Source organism: Penicillium oxalicum, chromosome V (assembly GCF_001723175.1).
Source record: "Penicillium oxalicum strain HP7-1 chromosome V, whole genome shotgun sequence".
NCBI classification, from domain to species: Eukaryota; Fungi; Ascomycota; class Eurotiomycetes; order Eurotiales; family Aspergillaceae; genus Penicillium; species Penicillium oxalicum.
The window spans coordinates 2,466,011-2,486,813 of NC_064654.1; the positions used below are offsets into that span (position 1 = coordinate 2,466,011).

The 20,803-nt window shown below is 50.8% G+C and overlaps 6 protein-coding genes across 6 annotated transcripts; 1 reads left to right on the forward strand and 5 right to left on the reverse strand.

Moving 5' to 3' along the window:
- Positions 1–315: 315 nt before the first annotated feature.
- POX_e06884 (uncharacterized protein) lies at positions 316–5,784 on the reverse strand (the record flags this gene model as incomplete). The annotated part of the gene is made up of 7 exons (XM_050115697.1): positions 316–1,485; positions 1,556–1,606; positions 1,663–1,785; positions 1,847–2,957; positions 3,058–3,112; positions 3,174–3,291; positions 4,960–5,784. 7 exons carry the CDS (start codon positions 5,782–5,784, stop codon positions 316–318), a joined length of 3,453 nt encoding a protein of 1,150 aa, XP_049968157.1.
- Positions 5,785–8,438: 2,654 nt separating this feature from the next.
- POX_e06885 (uncharacterized protein) lies at positions 8,439–9,303 on the reverse strand (the record flags this gene model as incomplete). Its single annotated transcript, XM_050115698.1, has 2 exons — positions 8,439–9,065; positions 9,217–9,303. 2 exons carry the CDS (start codon positions 9,301–9,303, stop codon positions 8,439–8,441), a joined length of 714 nt encoding a protein of 237 aa, XP_049968158.1.
- A 1,945-nt stretch (positions 9,304–11,248) lies between these two features.
- POX_e06886 (uncharacterized protein) lies at positions 11,249–12,052 on the forward strand (the record flags this gene model as incomplete). Its single annotated transcript, XM_050115699.1, has 3 exons — positions 11,249–11,318; positions 11,385–11,456; positions 11,535–12,052. The coding sequence occupies 3 exons, from the start codon at positions 11,249–11,251 to the stop codon at positions 12,050–12,052; spliced, it is 660 nt and encodes a 219-aa protein (XP_049968159.1).
- Positions 12,053–12,320: 268 nt separating this feature from the next.
- Positions 12,321–14,857, reverse strand: POX_e06887 (uncharacterized protein; the record flags this gene model as incomplete). The annotated part of the gene is made up of 4 exons (XM_050115700.1): positions 12,321–12,494; positions 12,549–14,192; positions 14,256–14,367; positions 14,493–14,857. The coding sequence occupies 4 exons, from the start codon at positions 14,855–14,857 to the stop codon at positions 12,321–12,323; spliced, it is 2,295 nt and encodes a 764-aa protein (XP_049968160.1).
- Positions 14,858–15,469: 612 nt separating this feature from the next.
- POX_e06888 (Methionine aminopeptidase) lies at positions 15,470–17,189 on the reverse strand (the record flags this gene model as incomplete). The annotated part of the gene is made up of 6 exons (XM_050115701.1): positions 15,470–15,526; positions 15,581–15,667; positions 15,738–15,902; positions 15,969–16,232; positions 16,293–17,095; positions 17,147–17,189. 6 exons carry the CDS (start codon positions 17,187–17,189, stop codon positions 15,470–15,472), a joined length of 1,419 nt encoding a protein of 472 aa, XP_049968161.1.
- Positions 17,190–17,881: 692 nt separating this feature from the next.
- Positions 17,882–20,197, reverse strand: POX_e06889 (Polyadenylate-binding protein, cytoplasmic and nuclear; the record flags this gene model as incomplete). Its single annotated transcript, XM_050115702.1, has 2 exons — positions 17,882–18,038; positions 18,099–20,197. 2 exons carry the CDS (start codon positions 20,195–20,197, stop codon positions 17,882–17,884), a joined length of 2,256 nt encoding a protein of 751 aa, XP_049968162.1.
- Between the last annotated feature and the right edge of the window lie 606 nt (positions 20,198–20,803).

Consider the following 20,803-nt stretch of genomic DNA (forward strand, 5'->3'; position numbering starts at 1 on the left):
AAATGCATTTAGCGTGAGTTTGGTTAAGTTTTGGTATTTCTCAATGGAAAATAGTTGATGTTTCTCTCGAAGGACATTTGCTCTCCCAGATCAAGCTTTAACAATATTCAAGGAGGTATTTGGAACAAGCATGAAGTGCATAGGGCTCATCAATGGTCCCCCGCGTCAACAATGGTGTCAGCATTAGCCACCGGGTATGAAACGAAAAAGAACCAACATTAAGAAAAACATGAGGCGTGTTCGTGTTGTACATATGCCAACGCTACAAAATGGAGACTCAAAGGGGTGAAATAGGGCAAAGAAGGCACATCACTCTCACTCAACATCCATCAAGACATCGCTCATAATCTGAAGTACATACGAGAACTTCTTGACACTCCACTTCCCCGAATTGCGTAACAGGTTTGCAAAATCGAGCATGACTCGCCGTGCGGGCTGGTAGCCTCCCTGGATAGGAACACCTTGCATGTACATCGTCCCTCCATTTCGGATGAAGCTCACAGCCGGATCACTGGAAGGAGAGTAGGATTGGCTTCCACGCGGTTCCAAGAAGCTTGTGAATCCTTCTGTGCCCACTTGCTGCCAGTTAACATCGCCCATCAGTTCGATGGATCCGACATTGGACGATTCATTTTCAGAAGGCGGAGGGGCCATGAATGTGTAAAGGCCTAAAACCAGTGCGGCCAGAAAGAGTGAAAAGACAGAATGACAGTTCGGGTACTCTGATGCCTTGCGATTAAACATGGCCTTGTAGATCTGTGCTGCATGAAGACATGCCCGTCGAGCTGCTGCCGTACGCGACCATTGGGCAATATCGTCAAGGGCTTTCTGGGCAGGATGAGGACCGTCTCGTCCTGCAGCAGACTCGAACATTCGAATATCAGCGGTCAGCGTCATGCACATGTAGTGCCACATGACAATCGTATTCGGATTTGATCGGTCCATCGCCTCGCCGTAGCTGTTGATGATCTGCGCTTCCAAGGAAGGAAGGCATCGCGCACGGCCATCCATCGCATAGGTATTGCAGGGTGCAAGCGGAGAGCTCGTTCGATTGGACAGCAGGCGGTGGTAAGCCTCGGACTGTCGAAGCTGAACGATCGCAAGAACAGTCTGAACACATAACTCGTCCATGTGCCCTTCAAGGCTGGGAATGTCAACGTTTTCAGAGGGCGCTAGCACGGTCGGCATCACGTTTCGTTTGCCGTCATGGATGAGTTGTTTCCAGTCACTCGAAGAAGGCGCGGAGAAGAGGGACTCATCACTGGGTAGATGAATTTGAATAAAATCTGGTACAATGATCGGGCTCGTAGATAGAAGCGCGGAATACCACGAGTCTGTGAGGATCAACCCGATAATAATCCGCTTCATAGTCTCGATCTTTGACCACGCTTTCCATTCTGTATCGGGGTCAGGGGATACATCGCTCATTCTACTTTCGATAGGTTGGCCTCCGATGGCAGCAAATAGTCCGTGCCGCTGCGCAATCTGCAACAAAAAAATTTCAAGAGGTGTCAGCTTGGGCACATCAATTTTCGGGATTTGATTTGGCACTCACCGTCATGAGATTGACATAAAGCATTTGACACTGCTCGAGGTGAGTTCTCTCCTGTCAAATGCTAGTGTCAGAACGAGCCACAGCATTAGAGAAAAAGAAGTACGCACATCAGTCAACACAGCGAGATTCAGGAACAGGAGAGCAGTGGCAAAGGTTGAGATAGCAGCTGCTGGTTGTTCAGCGCCCACAGTGCATTGGGCTAAATCGCCCATAATTGTATCGAGTGTGAGCTAGACCAGGAATTAGTTTAATCATCTCGAATGCGCGACCACAAATTGACTTCGGACTTACTTTGAAATTCTTCGACACAAAGCTAGTCGCCCCTTCGGTTCCCATGAGCATCAGACCGATCAGGCACATCACCCACAGTAAGGGCGTCCTTGTGCTTTTAGCAGAGAAAGTCGGAAGATGCACAAAAGGTAACAGAGAATGGAACGTTCGGAAGTAGAGATCAAGAGCCATGTCGAAGATCTCCGCCTGAGGGAACGAATTGGCAGTGGCGGAGGACGACACGGTTGACAATGATGACTTCATCTCATGGGAGGGTGACTGAAGTTGAGGGGAGGCGAAATTTTGGCCGACGACCGATTGGAAACGTCTTCTGCAGTTCTCATCGATGCTGCGATGGAATTCTTGAAAAGGACTGCTTCTCCCCGTTGCATAATCAACGGGTTCTGATAGCAAGTTATCTGAGGGGCTACCGACAACGTCAATCCACAAGCGATTCATCAAACGCCCCGTGAGGTTTGGAGGCGCAAGCCAACAGCGCTTTACTTTCTCGAAGCGTTCCACGGGGATACCTGCTTGATATCTCCCGGCCACATTGCGGATATGGTCGCTTGAAGTTAGATCCACGCTTCCACTAGTAACGCCGGGGTCTCTGTCCCGCCATATTTCTGACCAGCCGCCCGGGGAGCTGCTCTCGGCAGTTTGCCGAGGCCATTGCTCTAGCGAGGGAAATGGGTGCTCTAGCGTACGAGCCTGAGCGCGCGGATTCAACATGTCGTGCCGCTGAAGAGCTGGGTCAATTGCGGACATGTTATTCCATTCCAGGTAGGCCTGTTGCTGCGCACCCAAGGTCATCCCGTTCGCAGGGGACTCGTGACCTGGATGTACTGAAACGTTTGTGAGAAAGGCGAACGATGATGGCAATGCGCCGGTAGAATCAAGCACCACCTCGTTTTGCAATGTGTCAAGGTTGGATCCAGAGCCTTGATGTGCATCGGATCCGCCAGCTGATGGCAATGATGCCTGATGCTCTGGGCCTTGCAATTGCTGCGGTGTGCTTACGAGGAATGGCGCCGGCTGGCTGGGTCCCAGCGCAGGGTCATTCTGTGCCGCAGAACCAGAGGCATCATGAGACGGACGGGCATGAGCCCTCCTGTGCCGACTGAGAACATCACTGTGTCATCTTGGTCAAATTTTGAGGCTTGAAGAATAAAAGAGAGGAAACCCTAAGGCTCAAGAGATGGGCGGCCCTCGGGTCTCATAGCGAATCTTACCTGCGGGAGTAGCGCTTATGACAGTCTTGACATTCATATGGGCGCTCCTTCGTATCTGAAACATGATTCAGCATGCAAATTTCTTCATTGTCACGTCAATCCAGTAGAATACGCACGGGATCGTTGATGCCGCTTGTAATGTTCGGTTTTCCTAAACGTTTTGCCGCATTCCTCGCACCGGTGGAGAACCATCTCGAAAATTCTCCGGGTGAGTAGACCAATGCGCTTGCGAACCTTTGAGTGACTTGTAGAAGTTAGTAGGGAGGGAAGGTTTAGATGATTGAAATGATTTGAGATTATTGTTTACTTAATGCCAGTGGATCGGGGATGTAGAACGTGGATAGAACGGGAGGGGGGAAAACGTTCGGTTAGTCAGCGCTGGAATAGGTGAGCCGGCGTCTACCACTGGAGGCCGATCTCGCGGAAGCAGCTTTAGGTTCGCTTGCCATTTTCTGAAGTCAATTAGGTCAAGTTGATTGCTTCCATTGTAAGCTTGACATTGTATCAAACGATTGATGTCAGAGTTGCCGGTCTTCTAGTAGTCTCTCGAATCCAAAGCACGTAGTTGCCTGTGCTGGGTTCACCTTGTCGACGACAAGGCCTCGGAACATGACCGCACAGAGAGAGGATTCTCATTAAGGTTGACGTTAATTTCCGATCATCGGCCGCGAATCATCTCTCACTTTCACGTTCGACGAAACGGAGATCGCTGACCAGGTTTCATAGATCATTGACACGAATGCAACGGTCTGAGCTAGTAGCTCATGTGGAGAGCGGATACGATTCGCTAAGCGGCCCAAGCCTTCATTCGAATGATGGTGGTAGCTTAGGACTATTTCAGCAGATAGCCTCCTTCGGTTCAAGACGTGAGAGCAAAGTTTTGACCACTCAACTGGCCAGTACTTGTAGCGACCAAGGTAATTTGCTGCGCATATGGTCAGTTTCATATTTCTTTGTAAGGGTAAGGGCAAGGGCAGCACCTCGTGAGTGATGGGTTAGATGCTGAACTGTAAAAAGGCTATAGTGCTTGCCATGACGATTCGTTTGTTTTAAGGGCCTGATATCTAATACCTGCTCACAATGTGTGCCAAATAGACTGATGAGCACCTTTTCAGGTGAGTCTCAGTGTGATTGTCACTCATGTGGTGTTAGGGACGAGACTTCCTTGAATATGGAACTCTCAAGAGTGCAAAAGGTCACGTGCACTTTGCTCAATCTCCTTTGTACGTGATCCTAATTAAGCATGCTGGGATATCGTCATTACGAGAATGAATTTGGATGACTTACAAGCATGTGCGCTCAGTTAGTGTTCTGCATGACTGGTGAAAGCTATGATTTAGCATTTACAGTATACTCAAAGGACACGAGTACAAGAACGCCTAGTCTACATTAAATCGCTCAGCAAGTTTGAATGGATAATTGGAAAAACATGTCTAAGAGTCGTATTTTAAGTCTTTTCGGTGACTAGTTTCAGGCGGTGAACAATTTTTTTTTTGTTTTTTCAAAGAGCCTGCCAGCTCTCAGTATAGAAACTTTGCGAGTAAGCTCATCAATTTCGCATCGGAGTCGACAGTGCCAACCATCGCAACAGTGCTCATATATCCATCGAGGGCATTACCGACCAGTCATTCAATTCATGTGCAGGGGTTTCAGATACACAACGATCACATTGACAGGTGAACCTGAAGGACTTGCGCAAGTGCTCGCGGCGCGAAGTCAGATCGGTATACTCCGTGAGGTCGAAGTATGATATACAACATTCTTGGCCAGCCAAGATGTCTTTTGAGGCGGTGAAGACCATATGACCATACTCGTCTGGTTTGTGTATCATCTTTTCCAACTTTAGTTTCATCGATGGCAGATGGCAAGCCGGGGATGGGTGATGAGGAGAAAAAGACTCACATTTGGTATACACGAGTGGTTGGCCATGGCTGCAAGCGGATAGACAGCAGCAGCGAACTGTTCTCCTCGATTGATGTGAGGCTGAGGACATGGGTAGATACCTGTCTCTCGGGGGTAAAGACCAAACGAATTGGCCTCTTCTTGACAGATCAAATGTAGCACTTGCTGGGCCGTCAATCCATGGGGGAGGACAGCGCTATTTTGCAGGTATTTTTTGACCAACAAGGTCCACGATCGGACCTGTTCATGAGACCAGGTATCAACAGATCCGCATAGTAACTCGATGCCACACCAATCGTGCCTCCAACCATGTGTGGAGCTTGTGTCCGTGTCATGCTGGATCGTGCGTTCAATGTGCCGCGAGGCCAGCATTCGCACTATCAGCCACGACATGCCAAAGACGTATTCGCCCCATTTCTTGCGAATTGAATTTGCATAGCGCTTGAGCCAATTGCATTCAAAGCTGTGGTAGGCTTTGTCTGCGTCTCGGCAGGTACTGCTGCACCAGGCCACATCTGCCACGCAACCGTGGGGGCATGATACTCGGCTCACTTTGAAACGAAGTGCACAATTACAACCTCGATTGCTGCAGAGGAGATCATCGTTTGTGGCAGGGTTATCCACGACAGGAATGATGGCGTATGGACGATCCACCAGCATACGAGTGCCCGCCGGGATATCTTTGAAGGCCCTCAGCTGGCGGCCCTTGATCGGATCAAGGGCCTGGATCAGGTGGGAGTGAACCCAACGGGACGTCCTACCCACTGTTTCATCAGAAGCAATGAGAATAGACGCTTGGGAGCGAATATACGCAGTCTGTATCATTATGTTTGGTGCTGGTGGGGGCTCGACAGAGGGCTTCTACCGCAATTGGGTCTTTTGTATGTACTTTTTTTTCTTTCTAAAAGTTGTTGGCCGTTCCGAGTGGGAATTTAGCTTACTCCGGATTGGATTGGGGGATTTTTTTCCCTAGTAATTATTCAATTTTGAAAGATTTTTTTTTCTCTCCCTTCTACAATACTGCCCGCTCCACAAATGTTATTCGCTATGGACCAAATTTTATTTCCATGCGCAAGATAAGACTGCTGATTGGAGGACTCTTAAGCGGTGGACTTGGTGAAAATGTAAGAGTGTAGAGACGGTTATGCAAGGGTTCAGCCAATCAGGCCCAGAACATCCAAGCACAGAGTATTATAACTCGGATAGCATGTGTTTGATTGGTGGAGACGAGTGCACGAGCTTTGCTTGACCAAACGCTATTTTGTTTGTAAGTACCCTACCTAGAGTACCTAGAGGAGGCACATAGGACGATGTTGTCATATGGTGTGTATAGAACTAATTACGACTCCGGGATATGACGACTGGCAATTCAGGATTGAGCTCTTACATGAGGTAGGTATCAATGCCATAATTTATTCTGCCATCAAAGAGTGGGAGCACTTTCCATTGATGCCTTACATGTACATGATGTCTGGTACCTAGCCAGTGACCTTACTCGGAAGGGCGAAAGATATTTTTGATGAAGCTAAAATTGATCTATGACCTGTGAGTTTTGTACCTCGATCCGCCGTATGGAATTGCTGTGACTATGTGCTGCAATGGCTTAGGTGGACCAGATGCGGGCTTACCACTCAACTAAATATATTTTCTTTCGTGATGCGGCCCACTCGGTTAATTTGGAGCACAACCCAGACAGATTCATCTAGCCTGGCCACCCATCACTTTGAAAACACAGCACAGCGCAGGGCTATTCTGGGCAGTCGGATTGCTGATATTTTCACTGCAGGTCTGGGCAGTTAACTTAGTGACATAGCGTGTATAGATTTCAGAAGATCCTCCAGTGTACTCAGGGAACCGGGCATTTTTAAGTCGCACCACCACACTGGCGCATGCTTCAACCAGACGGAATGGACGTCAAGATTTCAAGCTCACCCGGGTATTGCACGGGCAAGCGTATGACCTCCGAGAAGCACCTATACTACGGAATCTTTTCCAGTGTGCAGCCGAGGCTAAAGAGATCTCAGCCTGAACGTGAGCCGCGCCAATGTGATGAAACAAACCCTGCCAAGCCCTTTCTTGAACCCCGGAAAGGGATCAAGGACTAGGGTTGATCATTCTTTACGGATTGAGCCTAAGTCACGCAGCGCAAGGAAATTCCTCGGACGAAGACCTATAAGACGATTGGGTAACACCAGAGTGAAGGCCATGCATACCAAGGAGGACGAGTAGATGCGCAAAAGGAAATAAATCCGACGGAAGCAGTAGTCGAGTGAAGACCTGATGGTTGGCCATACTGGACTTCAGCTGCTCAGTTATTTTCTTCCAACCAGAGCTGTGCAGAGATCTTCGTCTACCGGCTAACAACATCGGGGTCCAGGCAAGTCCTAGGTCGAGATACGAAAGATATAGGATATTGTTTCAAACAAAGATCAATTTCATTCGGAATATATTGCTGTGCGACAGTCCTCTCTCCACGAAAGACCAACTTTCCAAATACTTCAAGCCTCGAACTTCCATCTCTTCTCCCAACATGAAAGAGAAAGAGATAGAAGTTCAAGACACCTTTCAGACCTCCTCGACACCCACCAGGACCAGCCGACCGAAGTCAAGACGCCGAGACCAGGTCAAGATCATCACCACTCCCTGGACCGACACACAGACGCCGAAGCACGCGTGTCAGTCGAATCGGAAGTCCAAACGGTTTCACTTTAGGGCATCGAGGACATAGCAGTCATCAGCAAGGGTGAAGATTCTGTGGCTCGTTTAAAGAGCTTAGAAGTGGGACGTCTACTCTAAAGTGATTCTTTGAACTGTAGGAGAGAAAGACAAGTCAGTAAGTGATGCAAAGCAGTGTGAGATTCGCACTGTATGGGGTGGGAAACACATACGTAGAGTCGCTTGAAGAAAAGAAAATCCATGCGAGGGAAGGCGCTGTTTTATATCTGAGGACGCCCCACTAGCCGGCCGGCTGAGTAAGCGACACGAGCAAAAAATTCTGTTACAGTGTCTCGGGATGCCGGCAGAACTTAACTCCGGGCCCGCCGATCAGGTACCAATTGGTCATACGTTCGGAAATGGGCCATTCGGTGTAGATCTGCGCAGGAGAGTGGATATATGGAATTCAGCGTGTTTGCGTCTGGACGATCACGCTTTGCGGATTTTTGACACTACAGAGACTACTCTGTTGAACCATGCATATGATTTTCGCAATCATGCTTTACAGAAGCTACAGTGGCGGTCGATGGATCAACTTGAGAGACCAACGTGTACAGGGGGTGCCGATCGAGCATCTTGGTCTATTGATACGGGCTGCTCTAACATCGGAGATTCAATTATCTCCAAAACTTTTAGGGATGTATCATTATGCGCATTACAAATCGAGCGTCAAGCCCCGAGCCCAAGGCTTTGTGACATGATAGAGATTTTCCAGAAGCCTGCCTCTCGCCAAATGGGATGGTCCCATGTGGATCTTCAGCAATCTACTGCGCCGGCCCAGGCGTGTAGTCGTCCGAAAATTCTCTCGGCTCATCGTACTCTTCGGGCGTCAAGCGACGGAGATATCCACCCTCCAACAATCCCTTGACATTGGTATAGGTCACATATTGGGTGCCTCCACCGGGCTGCTCAAACCAAGGCGCGATGGGACCCGCTCCCACGTCGAAACTCTTCGTCACTTCGTACACATAGTAGTTGAAGGGATGCGAGCCGTCGTAGGTGTCCAGGTTGCTCGGAGGCAGCGCTCGCTCGATGTACGGTGCACCCAGCGGAGCCAGAAAACTCCCATACTCGGAACCGAATCGGTCGAGTTTCTGACCGACTGGTAGAGTGACATTGCCGATGATGGGAGTCCCGGACGTGGTAGCTACGAAGCCGTTGGCGGGCGGGTACTTGTAGGTCGCGTTGGCGTTGGTCGAGCCTGCCCACTTTTGGAGGAATGTGGCCGGACACAGATTACCAAAGCGCTCGTAGCTTTGAAGTTCGTTGTTCAGTGGGAACATCTTGGGCGCCGCCACAGGACCCAGGCGTGGATCACCGCAGACATAAGTGCTGTTCTGAAAGGTGATACCCTCGCAAGGGTTGGGTTTGCAGTGATCGGGGAATTTGTACTATCAGGCAGGTCGAGCAGAACTCTAGTCAGCACCTGTGCAACTGAATCTGGTATATTCTCGGTGGTGTCTGGCTCCACAGCCATATATATTTCCAATGGCTGCGAATAGTGGGATGATGGAAAGATCAAGATCTGAGTTTCAAACATACACTGGAGTGGCTGGTGACAGCGTGAGGGAGAGCCACGGAGGGCAGGACCAGAGTGGCGAGGCCCACGAACAAGGATGGCACCAACATGTTGAAGCACTAAGGTATACAGAAAAGAGGGCCCTTCACAATGAATTGTGTCAAATTCGATCAAATTGGTCGATCAGACTGTATTAATGACGCCACAATGGGAAGCACTTATTCCGCAGAGAAACCACTGTTTATATATCCCACCAAAGGAAGGGCTTCAAACTGGATGACAGACTCAAGAAAGCTATTCGAGCTGATATTCAGGTACGCCGTGCATCCTTCTAGCCCCTTGCGTTGCGAAGATCCTACCTACTGATGGAAACCGAGCGACAAATGGTGTGCAGATCCACAAGCCATACACAATCCGCTGCTGGAGAAGAGACGGAGGACCTGACGATGGTTACACTGCAGGGCTTGGCGAGTACAGCACGATCGTCCTGCAGCGAAGCCGATTGGGTCTGACATTTGGTGCTCTCAGCAACCCGAGGACGCACAAAGGTCTTCAGCTCATGCACGTCCATATTGCAGCATTCCAGCTGGGCCGAGTGCAATACATTTGTTGTTGAAGAGTATCCAGTGATCAACACCCTGAATCTCTGAACTCTCGGTTGCATCGTGCCGAGCACCGTCGGGAAATTCGATAGGCTGGGCAAACTTGTCCCCAGCTCTGCAGTTACTAGCAGGATTCCATGGAAACTATCGTGTAAATTGCGACAGCTGGAGTTGGTTGTGTTGGAGCTATTTAGTTTTCACTTTGCGATTACAAGTCACAACCATAGTTCCCCCGGTGTTGGCTGGTTAGCTCGCCTCGGTCGCCCTTGCGAGGATCTAGAGAAGACACACATCCAGTAATATTATGCTTTGCCGAGACACGCAGGATAAAAGTTGCACACTGTTTTCTTTCCTTTTCAATTCCTGCGAAGCTCAAATAACCCGCCTATCCAAGGGGGGTGCAACGAGCATGTGCCACATGCCATTTTCGCGTACATCACGCGGCCGTGTCGTGTCGGCCACTGTGGAGATGGTTGATTCGCAGGTCCCCCAAGCTGAAAGGCTGAGAATTATTCTCAAGTTCCTTTTCAGCTGTGGCGCTGCCTTAATACACTTTCCTATCCGAGGATGCACGATTCCAGGCAAAGCTTCAGAATATTGAGACCATGTCAACAACAAGGAGCTCGTTGCTTTGCGCCCAGTTGGTTGAAGAGGTTTGCGCCGGCGCTCCAAAAAGACCTCAGCTCAGCCCCGGATCCACCTCGTACCACCACCAAAATGGAAACTGGAGAAAACGAAAGAATCGCATGGTTCGGACGGAGGGGCAGTGGTCAATTCTAACCACATTATACGACAAAGGCAATAGTGACGCTTTGAGAGAGATCGATACCGAAGCATCTTCAAAGTGGAAGGCCCTGACTATTTTACTTTAACTGTACGAGACTGACAAAGACCGAAATTACCGGCGATAAAAGATGCTTGCATTGACAGGACTAGTACCTGCATCTATGGAAACGCACTCCCATGCCGCCAACTAACACTCCAGGCCAACCTTTACGATGAAAGATCACATAAACAGCGGACCTCCTTCAAGTCTCCAAGTCCGACGCTGAGCAATCGTCCTCAAAGTCCGTTCGACTGTAATGGAGTGCCAACTGCCGGATCCGAATACCGGCTCCGAGAGGTCATCTCCGGATACGCTGTACAACTTCCAGATCTCTCTGTCTCAACGGCAAAGAAGACAATAGCAGGCCCTCGATGAGCTGTCTTCCTTTGATGCTCACGTAGTTGTCGCAATATTTGTTTTAAAAAGACCGAGAATTCTCGCTCATCATGACTTTTAAAACCCATTCACATTCAAACACTGGTCTCGACCTCAACTTTGATCTCCTCATTCCATTCAGACTTGGAATGAAAGCCCATACAGTTCGCTGATTTCTCGAGCATCAATTCCCGACCCCAACCCTTTTAACATTGCTATCAACCAATTGCAAAACAAAGAGAAGAAAAAAAAATGCACGCTCTGATCATTGGTGGAAGTGGCCGTACAGGCAAGCTTGTAATCGAGGAGCTCCTGAAGAAAAGTAAGTCAAAGCATTCCAATACCCTAATGATCAAAATCTAATATTAGAGCCTAACGTGAAACCTAGAGCACACCGTGACTGCTTTGGTCCGCAATCCAGCAGCGATGAAGGAGTTTGAAAATATTGACATTGTCAAAGGTAAGTGTACCTTCGCTGCAACACCTCTCCCTCCCAGATGAAAGCGCGAGAAGCTCACTTATTCTTTTTTTTTTCCAGGATCTCCAACCCAACTCTCTGACGTGAGACAAGCATTTGAGCACCGTGTTCCAGATGTGGTCTTGGTCACTCTCAACGCACCCCGTGTGTCTGAAAGTCCCTTTGCGGCGCCAGCCTCACCTCCACGGCTGATGGCTGACAGCAATGCCAATGTGGTCACGGCAATGAAGGAATTCGGCATCAAGAAAGTGGTCATCATGCAAGCTTTTGGAGTGGGCGCCTCGTGGCCGAACATGGCCTGTCTGCTCCGAGGCTTGATGAGCAAGACTAACATGAGCTACACCTATGATGATCACAACATGACGGACCAAGAGGTCCGTAATAGTGGTGTCACATATGTGATGGTTCGTCCGTCTCGACTGGTGGAAACGAATGTTGAATCAGTCAAGGAGTGGCCCGAGAATGGCAAAGGGGTGCCTATGATGGCAAGCACGAGTCGCAGGAGCGTTGCTCGATTCTTAGTGACTGCGGCCGAGGAGTCTCAATGGGACAATAGCGCCCCAGTAATCTCAAACTAAGTACTGAGATCAAAATTCGTGTGTTTTTTCCCCCCCTCATGATGTTATAGACTCGGCAAAATGAAATCAAGGGGAAAAAACCTACGTGTCAATTAGCTGAATCTAAATAATGCTCCTACAACAATGCCATGATCGTCAAGAAGACCAATTAGAAACATAGACGGACACAAAAAGCTCTGCCAGGATGTATTTGTGTCGGCACACGATTTGCCGCAGTGCAGGTCAATCGCCCCCTTCTCCAACTCCGCAGCAGTTGGAAATGTTTCTCTCACATGCTCCACATGAATGACCCGTCATCAAACGAGAACAGATCCGAAACCAGATTGTCGAAGTCGGCCGTGGGATCTAATGGCATTTGTACAAACTCAGAATTGTGCAGTTGAGGAGTCGACGGACCCTGAATTGTCGTCTCTGAAAGATGGGGTAAGATCTCAAAGGAGCCCTACAGCTATGGTCAGTGATCCCCTCTCCGAGTTTTATTAAGGAATGCACTCACCGGGTGGTTCGTTCCTACCGTCTCACCTGTGGTAGGCTGCTGGGCCGCGACAGAGAGCAGATTTTGACGACATGCAGCCATGGTGTTCTTCGCACCTTGTAGCATGAGATGCTGTCTTTGCCCCACTGGCACGCGGCAACGGATCGATTGAATGACGGTAGTCAACAGAAGAATATCCTTGACGTTACTCCCTCGCAGATGGGATTGACGTGTGAACGTGTCCAAAGTTCCTTCCAGCAGACGGATCAAGGTTGCCTTGCTGGGAACGTGGTAATCGGATTTTCTTTGATCTACAGCAGCCTTTGGAGAGACTGGTACGGTCAAAGCCTGGCCTTGCGGTCTCATCAACTCGCACAGACTGAGAGCTGACCATAACAGATCGTTCTGACAGTGTGAGTGGAAAAAATTCCAGTAAGGGGTTGAATCTCTCGTGTCGAGCTCCGCATAGTGGGGGTCAAAGTAATCCTGATACGAAAGGATGGCCAAGGACGAATCAAGACACGCACGGCGAATCGCATGGAAAAGAGGCTCATCGGGTCCAGTGTTCGTCACAGCCGGAATGAGTGGGCGAAGGAGGTGGAGCAGTGGACGACGAACAAAGATATCAAGGAGAACATGACTCAGAATCGACGCCGGAGAAGCGCCCGCAGGCTGCGTGCCTGGTCGTAATTGATGGGGGATGCTAGCGAGATACTCTTCTAGTCTTTGTCCCATTTCAACGCGCTCACGAAAGCTGTCCCGCGAGCTAGGGCTTTGCGCCAATTTCATCGACTTGATACGGTGAGCCAAAGACGTGGCGAGCGTGATCTGAGCGAGAGAGTCCGTCTCTTCCTCCGCGTTGGCCGGAGATGGTGGCTCCGAGGTCGACTCGTCGAAATCGGTGTCATTCAGATTCAACGGCGTCAGAGGGCCGAGATCCAGCTCTGGGACCATCATCGGCATTCCAGATAATATGGAAATCTGCAAATCCAACTCGAGAATGGTGATCCACAATCGCCGACGACATTCTGTTTGATAGAAGGTGAGCTTGCTGAAGCGAGACAGGTCTACATGCAGGCCCATCATCATGCCAGAGCGAACCAGACACCCAATGGCCTTCCAAATATCTTCGGCAGGCGTCAGCTGCAGATAGTCCGCGATAATAGTGAGCGTTTCAACCTGTAGCGTGGCCAGATCAACTCGGTTCTTCCGCGGTATCTTGTTCGCCCAAGCGCGCAGCGCCTTGGTAGCCTCATGGGTCAGATACTCTCGGGATGAGAATTCTTCAGGCGTGAATATGCCCTGGTCAAACGAGGCCGCGGCGGCCAACACTGCCGTCAAGAGAGGAATAACTTCCGAGGAAGGCTGCGGATCAGATCTCTCCCAGAAGTGCTGATACTGGCGGTGGAAAGATGGACGGTGGATGACTCTGAGTGTCTTCTCAAAATGGGTGGTATACACTGCCACCAGCTTATCACAGGTGGCTTTGGGAGGGAGTTGACTGCAGAGGTATTGCAACTCAGAAAGTCCCACCGACTCTGCAAGCGAAGCTGGAGACGCAATGGGCGCTGTTGACCTTGCCTGAAGAGATTGGACCTCCCGGGCGAGTGCCACGAGCTCAGCATCCTCGGTGCATTGGTTGATGAACTCCCTCGCATCCGGAAACTTTCAACATATCAGCCAGCGGAAGAAGACGCCCCCATGCTATATCTCGTGCGCCACAAATACCTGGTTCAGAAGAGAGACACGACTATTTTGTCCATGGTAACGAGAACGTGAGCCCTTGACGACGAGTGTCCCGGGATAGGGCAGGGCGAGAACCGCAGAATCACGACGTTGTCTACTCACCAAGACAAGACCAACCATGGACGAAAGGTATTAGTCCAGTTGGCAAGATTTTGGAAGTTGAGGCCAAAGCACGCACATGAAATCAAAAACGAAGAAAAAGAGACAATGTCTACCCACACTGATTCACCCGTCCTGGCCATGCTCACTGGCGTTGAATTGCTGACATCGGATCGCACAATCAGCAATTCCTCCAGTCTGGCCACGCGCTGCTGCAGGTCCTCAACGACACCTGTTCCCAGCCGCAATGAGGGTCCATGATTGGTGTCGTCTACCTCGCTTGAAGATCGAGACTTTTTGGATTTGCATCCCTGAGGCTCGTCGGCATGCGGGCGTGTATGGTAGGTGCATTCCGTCCGGCAACCCGCTTTGATGCAGTTCTGACAGGGGCAGGTGCGGTCGCACTTTAATTTTTTCTCTCGACAGCGAAGACACGAGACCACTGGACGCGCTCGCGGTCGCTTGCGTGGGGCGATCGAATTCATGATGGGTGATCTTAAACAGAACGATCAACCTGTTGGAAATGGCCGGTCTGGGAGTCTAACTTGGAGCGAGGGGTTGCTGCTGACGGGCCAATTCCACCACCCATACATTGTGAGGCTGTCGGAGCGTGCTTAGCAGCTAACACTTTGTCACGAAGACACTAAGCTGTAGCCTTGAAGAAAAAAAAATCGCCCCCCCCCCCCCCCCCCCCCGAACTCGTCTTGCTTTTTTCACCTTTCCTTTAAAGGAAGTTGAACGCTCACCTGGAAAGGACACCATTCTGCAGATCGGAGATCCACAGGACAGGCTATTGAGGCTTAATACGCTACGTGAAGGGCCTTTCCACAGATTGACCAGGTGGGCCATTGGGAGAAAGATCCACTAGAAGAAGACACAAAGTACCAATACTTCCGAAAGAAGAGACATACTGAAAAGTCACAATTGATGAAGCGAATTTGAAAGAGAGAATGCTTCCACCACAAGAGGCTCATGTTGAACAAGCCTCACGAATCGTCCAACGAGAAAAGGGGTGTAAGACCCGCCCATGTTGGATGGTCCCTGATCACTGACACCAAGCCCGCCACGCGGGCGGAGGACCTCGTCCACGAGTAAGCTCAGTAATCGTCCCCTCGACTGATGATCTCCTTGCCAGATTCGCGGAGAAGGAAAGTCTGGACTGTATTTTAGCCGCATGAAGATACAAGACTGGGCTCACAATCTCTTACATGTTCAAATTGAGCGGAGTATGACCCTTCAATGTCCAGCAACGGCGGGTACATTTCGACCACACCTTGGGAGATCAGATAGTTCATCTAGGTTGCTCGCATCAGAAAGAAAAATAGAACAAAAAAAGAACTCGCACGAGGGGAGAATGTCACTTACACCCGCTAGGTATCGCTCGACGCCCAGACGCTCGAGATATCGCCGACAGAATACGAGAGATCCAAAATTGTCATTGATGGTCTGGTACAAAGATCGTGCAGAAGCGAGAGGTGAATTGATCTTCTTTGGAGCGAATGGGTCTTTACCATAGCCGTAGACACCGGGCTTAACGAAAATGGAGGTCGTGAGCAGAGCGCTTCATGAACATTCACAGAACTGGGTGGAGCTTACCCCATCGGTAATCAAACCTCGGCCTGTAGAACCAAATGTCTCGCAGGCGAAGATTTCCCCCTCTTCCATCTTGGTCTGGTCTTTGGTTTTGACGAAAGGAATGGACTTTCCTCCATGAATCTGGTACTGCTTGATGTTGTGGCCGGAAAGATTGCGCACGGGTTTCACAGGATATGTCTTCCCATTGATTCCTACCTCGTAGCTCTCCATCACCTCTTGTATCGCAGCGCTCACGTCACTGATGCGAACATCGATTCCAGCATTCTAGAAACGATCAGCCTAGCCGAATACATCAATGAGGATTTGGTTCCGGGGCTGTCTTACCCTGAGACCAGTATTAGTCGCGTCCTTGACAGCAGCAAGCAAGTTGTCGTAAGTGGGATCAAACGACATTGTAAAGGCGCTGTCGACAATCCAGCCGTTGATATGGACCCCAAAGTCGACCTTCATGACGTCGCTACACTGTAGAACAATCTCCTTCTGGCCCGGGTTAGGATTGTAGTGTGCGACACAGTGGTTCAAGGCTAGACCTGTCGGGAAACCAAGACCAGAGATCAACCCAGTACCTGGCGCAAGCCCTTCGTTGTCAAGAAGAGCTCTGACGCTATTATCGATCCCCTCGGCGATTTCCGTAAGCGTCTTCCCAGGACGGGCGGTTTCCTGAACCCATTGACGGACTTGACGGTGTATTTCGGCAGCCTTCCGATAATCATTCAGAAAGCTGTCATCTTCGAGATGAGTACGGGATTTGTAGCGGCTCTCCTCAGAAGTGACTCGGGATGTGTTTTCCACGACTGTGTATTCCTGAAGTTCGCCCGCCGGATAGCGACCCGATGGAAAAAGGTCCGACACGGGCACCCGTGGAGGTGAACTTTGCTTGAGTGCCGTGGTACTCTTCTTCTTGTTCTTCTTTCGCTTTTTGTTTTTCTTTTTGGAAGAGTCTGCCAATGTAGAATGGCCCAGGACGGAGCAGGTGGTCACGGCGGCATCGTGACAGGCATTCCTCTCCTCATCGTCATCGTCACCAGATTCTCCATCGCCAAGCGTGCCGTCTCCATCACGAGCAAAATGCGCTCCTCGTGGCTCACCACCAGTGCCGTTTGTGTTGGCTGAGCTCGACGGCTCATCTGCTGAAAGTTAGCACCAAATCAATTGCTAGTGGTGGTAGAAGCACTCACTTTTGCCGTTCGGCTGTTCGTTCTCAGGTGTCTTGGAGCCCATCTCGCCATGCAGAATCGGAGTCTTTTGGGAAAAATACCTTGATGCCACAGAGATGCAGTGACTTTTTCAGAGGGGATCATAAGCTGTCAGCGTCAGCTGTTGTCGCGTGGCAAGATGTAAGGCGGTCTAGACTTCCAACACAAAAGTCCGTAAATTCGGGGGCGGAAAAGGTTTCATATTATAGAGACAGGAGGTCCTGCGACCAAAGACAAAGAACTCAGATAAAATTAAAAAGTCAAAATTTCGGGCAAACGAGGCCGTGAAGAAAGAGTGACCAGCTACGCAGTATTCTAGGGAATGTGCTGCATACGTCAGAAAGGTTGTAATGCCCCAGCCAGTGAATTTGTGTCACATTTACCATCATGGAGCGGAGGACCACGGCGGATACGAGAGTGTGCGAGAACCAAGCGACGGATTAAGTAGAATGGAAAATAGAATGTCATGCCGCATTCACTAAACACCAGTACGTGCCACTGCCTAAGGAAGAAACTTTTTCAAACCGAGGGATATCAGGATTCGGAAGGGAAGAGCAAGAAATAGGGGTAGGCAGTGGAAGAAAAAAGGGGGGAAAGGTAAGTGAGAAAAGAGATCGTCATCAAACGTGCGTTCAGAGCGTTCCATATGGTGCAGACAGCAGGATCAAAGCTAGTCATACCGTCCGCGGAAGCCTTCAGGGAAGAAAATCAAGCTATTTAAGACTTGTTCTCCTCGGATGAGGCCTCCTTGGCAGCCTCCTGAGGCTTGGCCTCGGCAGCTGGCTCACCATCGGTGCCCTTGTTCTTCATGTACTCGTCATAAACGTTGAGGGCCTCGTCGACCTTGGCGCGAAGAGCCTCCTCGTCATCCAACCTAAAAGCGAAAGAATTAGAAAATGGTAGGTTGACCACTTTGGAGAATAAGAGAACTTACAGTCCGAGAAGCTCGGTGTTGTCCATCTCCAACAGCATACCGGTGATCTTGCCGGCAAGCTCGGGCTGCTGGGCCTGAATCTTAGGGTACAGGGCCTCGCCGAGCATCTGCTTCTGTTGAGCAGGAGGAGCGGAGGTAAGGGCCTGAGAGTTCAAACCAGAAGCGGGGGCGGCCTCATCACGGCCGGGCTGGCCAGCAGCAGCGGGCTGACCGCGACCCTGACCGCGACCCATCTGGCCGGGGGGACCACGGAAACCACCACGCATGCCTTGACCCATAGGCATGCCAGGAACCTGACCACGGCCACCAGCGCCGCGGCCGAACTGAGCCTGCATAGGGTAGCCCATACCGTTAGGCATGCCACCGGGAACCTGCATGCCCATGGGCACGCCCTGGAAGTTACCGGGCATCTGCTGGTTGGGACCCATACCACGACCACCTTGCTGGCCAGGGAAAGGACCAGGGTACTGACCAGGGCGTCCACCAGGGATACCAGCCATGACCATACCAGGCTGAGGGGGGAAAGGCATGCCGCCACGCTGACCACCGGGAATGAAGCCCTGCTGGCCGGGAGGGTAGAAAACAGCGGGCGCCATGTAGGGCTGGGGCATGCCGGCAGCGGCGGCGGCCTGCTGTTGACGAATAGTGTTGCGGGCTTGAATGCTGGCCTCAAGCTGGCTGCGGCGGACATCCTTGCGCTGAGCGAGAGCGACGTAAAGGGGCTTGCCGTTGACCATACGCTGGTTCATCTCAGTGACAGCCTTGGAGGCCTCGTCGGGGCTGGAGAAGCAAACAAAACCGAAGCCCTTGCTCTTGCCGAGGAGCTTCTTCTCGGACTTGTCGGACTTTTCGGCGTCCTGCTCCTGTTCGCCCTCCTTCTTCTCTTCCTCTTGCTTGGCCTCGTCCTTCTTCTCCTCGGGCTTCTCAACCTTCTCACCCTCCTCCTTGGTCTCACCCTCCTTCTCGGTCTCGGAGGGGCTGCGGTCGGAGACGGAGTCGCGCATCACCTTCGCGGAGGTGATAGTACCATAAGGGCTGAAAAGATCGCGCAACTTCTCATCATCAACATCGTCGGTGAGGTTCTTAACGTAAAGGTTGACACCCTGGTACTTGGAAGCCTTCTCCATACGAGCGGCTTCGTACTGCTTGCGAAGCTCCTCCTCGCGCTCGTGCTTCTTTTGGGCACGGCCAACGTAGAGCTTCTGCGACTTGATCTCCTTCTCGTTCATCTCGTCAACGGCGGCCTGCGCGCTCTCGTGGGTGGAGTAGTTGACGAAACCGAAGCCACGGCTCTTGCCCTCCTGGTCGTGGCTGAGAGTGGCAGAGGTAATCTCACCAAACTTCTCGAACATGACGCGGAACTCGTCATCGGAAATCTCCTGGTCGAGGTTCTTGACGTAGATGTTGGTGAAGTTGGCCTTCATTTCCTCGAACTTGCTCTGGCGGTCCTTCTTGGAAATGTGATGGCCAACGAAGACCTTCTTGTCGTTGAGGAGCATACCGTTCACATGCTTGATGGCGTTGTTGGCAGCCTCGGCAGTCTCGTAATGAACGAATCCGTAGCCCTTGGAGTTGCCAAACTCATCCTGAGCAACCTTGCAGCTGAGAATGTTACCGAATGCGGCAAAGGTGTCGTGCAGAGCCTTGTTGTCAATGGCGTTGTCCAAGTTCTTGATGAAGACGTTGCCCTGACCAGTCTTGCGCAGAGCGGGATCACGCTGAGACCACATGATGCGGCAAGGCTTGCCCTTAATCAGGGTGTAGTTCAGGTCCTCGAGAGCACGCTCACCATCGGCAGTGTTGTTGTAGTTGACGTAGGCATAGCCGAGGGAACGACGGGTGACAGCATCACGGCAGACACGGATGGAAGCAACCTGGCCAATTGAGGAGAAGAGCTCGTAGAGCATGGCCTCAGTCACAGAGGGGTCCAACTCGCCGACATAGAGAGAAGCGGAGTGGGGCTGGTTGTTGGCAGCGGCCGCAGCGCCCTCGCCGGTGGGCTCGGGGGTAGTAGCGGTTTCTTGGGCGCCGACATTGTCGGGGGTGCCGTTGACGGGAGCCTCAGCGGCGGGAGGGTTGGTGGCGGTCTCAGCAGACATTTTGAATCTTTCTTTTCTGATTTTACTAGAAAATACTGTCAGTGTTCATTCGTCAATAACGACAACAAGAACCGCGAAGACTGAGCAAGATGCATCCACAAGACCAAAGCACAGGCAAGGGTGAGAATGCTGAAGTGGCAGTCCTTTCTGAGACAGACGTGGAGCCAAGGACAACAGCGTCAAAGAAACGGTGGCTGTTGCCATGCGCGGGAAGGTGTGCCCTCATAACAAAGAGCGTGCGAGTCGAGCCAGTCGGGGAGAGCGCGGTGGAAAATCCAAAAAGAACACGGTAATGACTTGTTGGACTCGACAGGAGACATCCATGAGCAAGTCCAACAAGTCGTGATTGTGGGCGCAGTGCAATCGAGGGGAGACGACCAACCTGAAGGGAAGATAGGCGAATGAATGATGTTCCACACACCGCACAATCAAGAGGGGTTGTGATAAGATAAATGGGTGAGTTTTTTCGAGTGGGTTTTTCGGATTTTTTTGGGGATTTTTTTATGCTTTCGAAGAAGACGTCGAAAGGTAGTTTTTCCCTGAATAGAGAGAAAGAGGGGGAAGGTAAAGAGGATCGAGGGATGAGGAAGAGAAAAAAAACTTCAA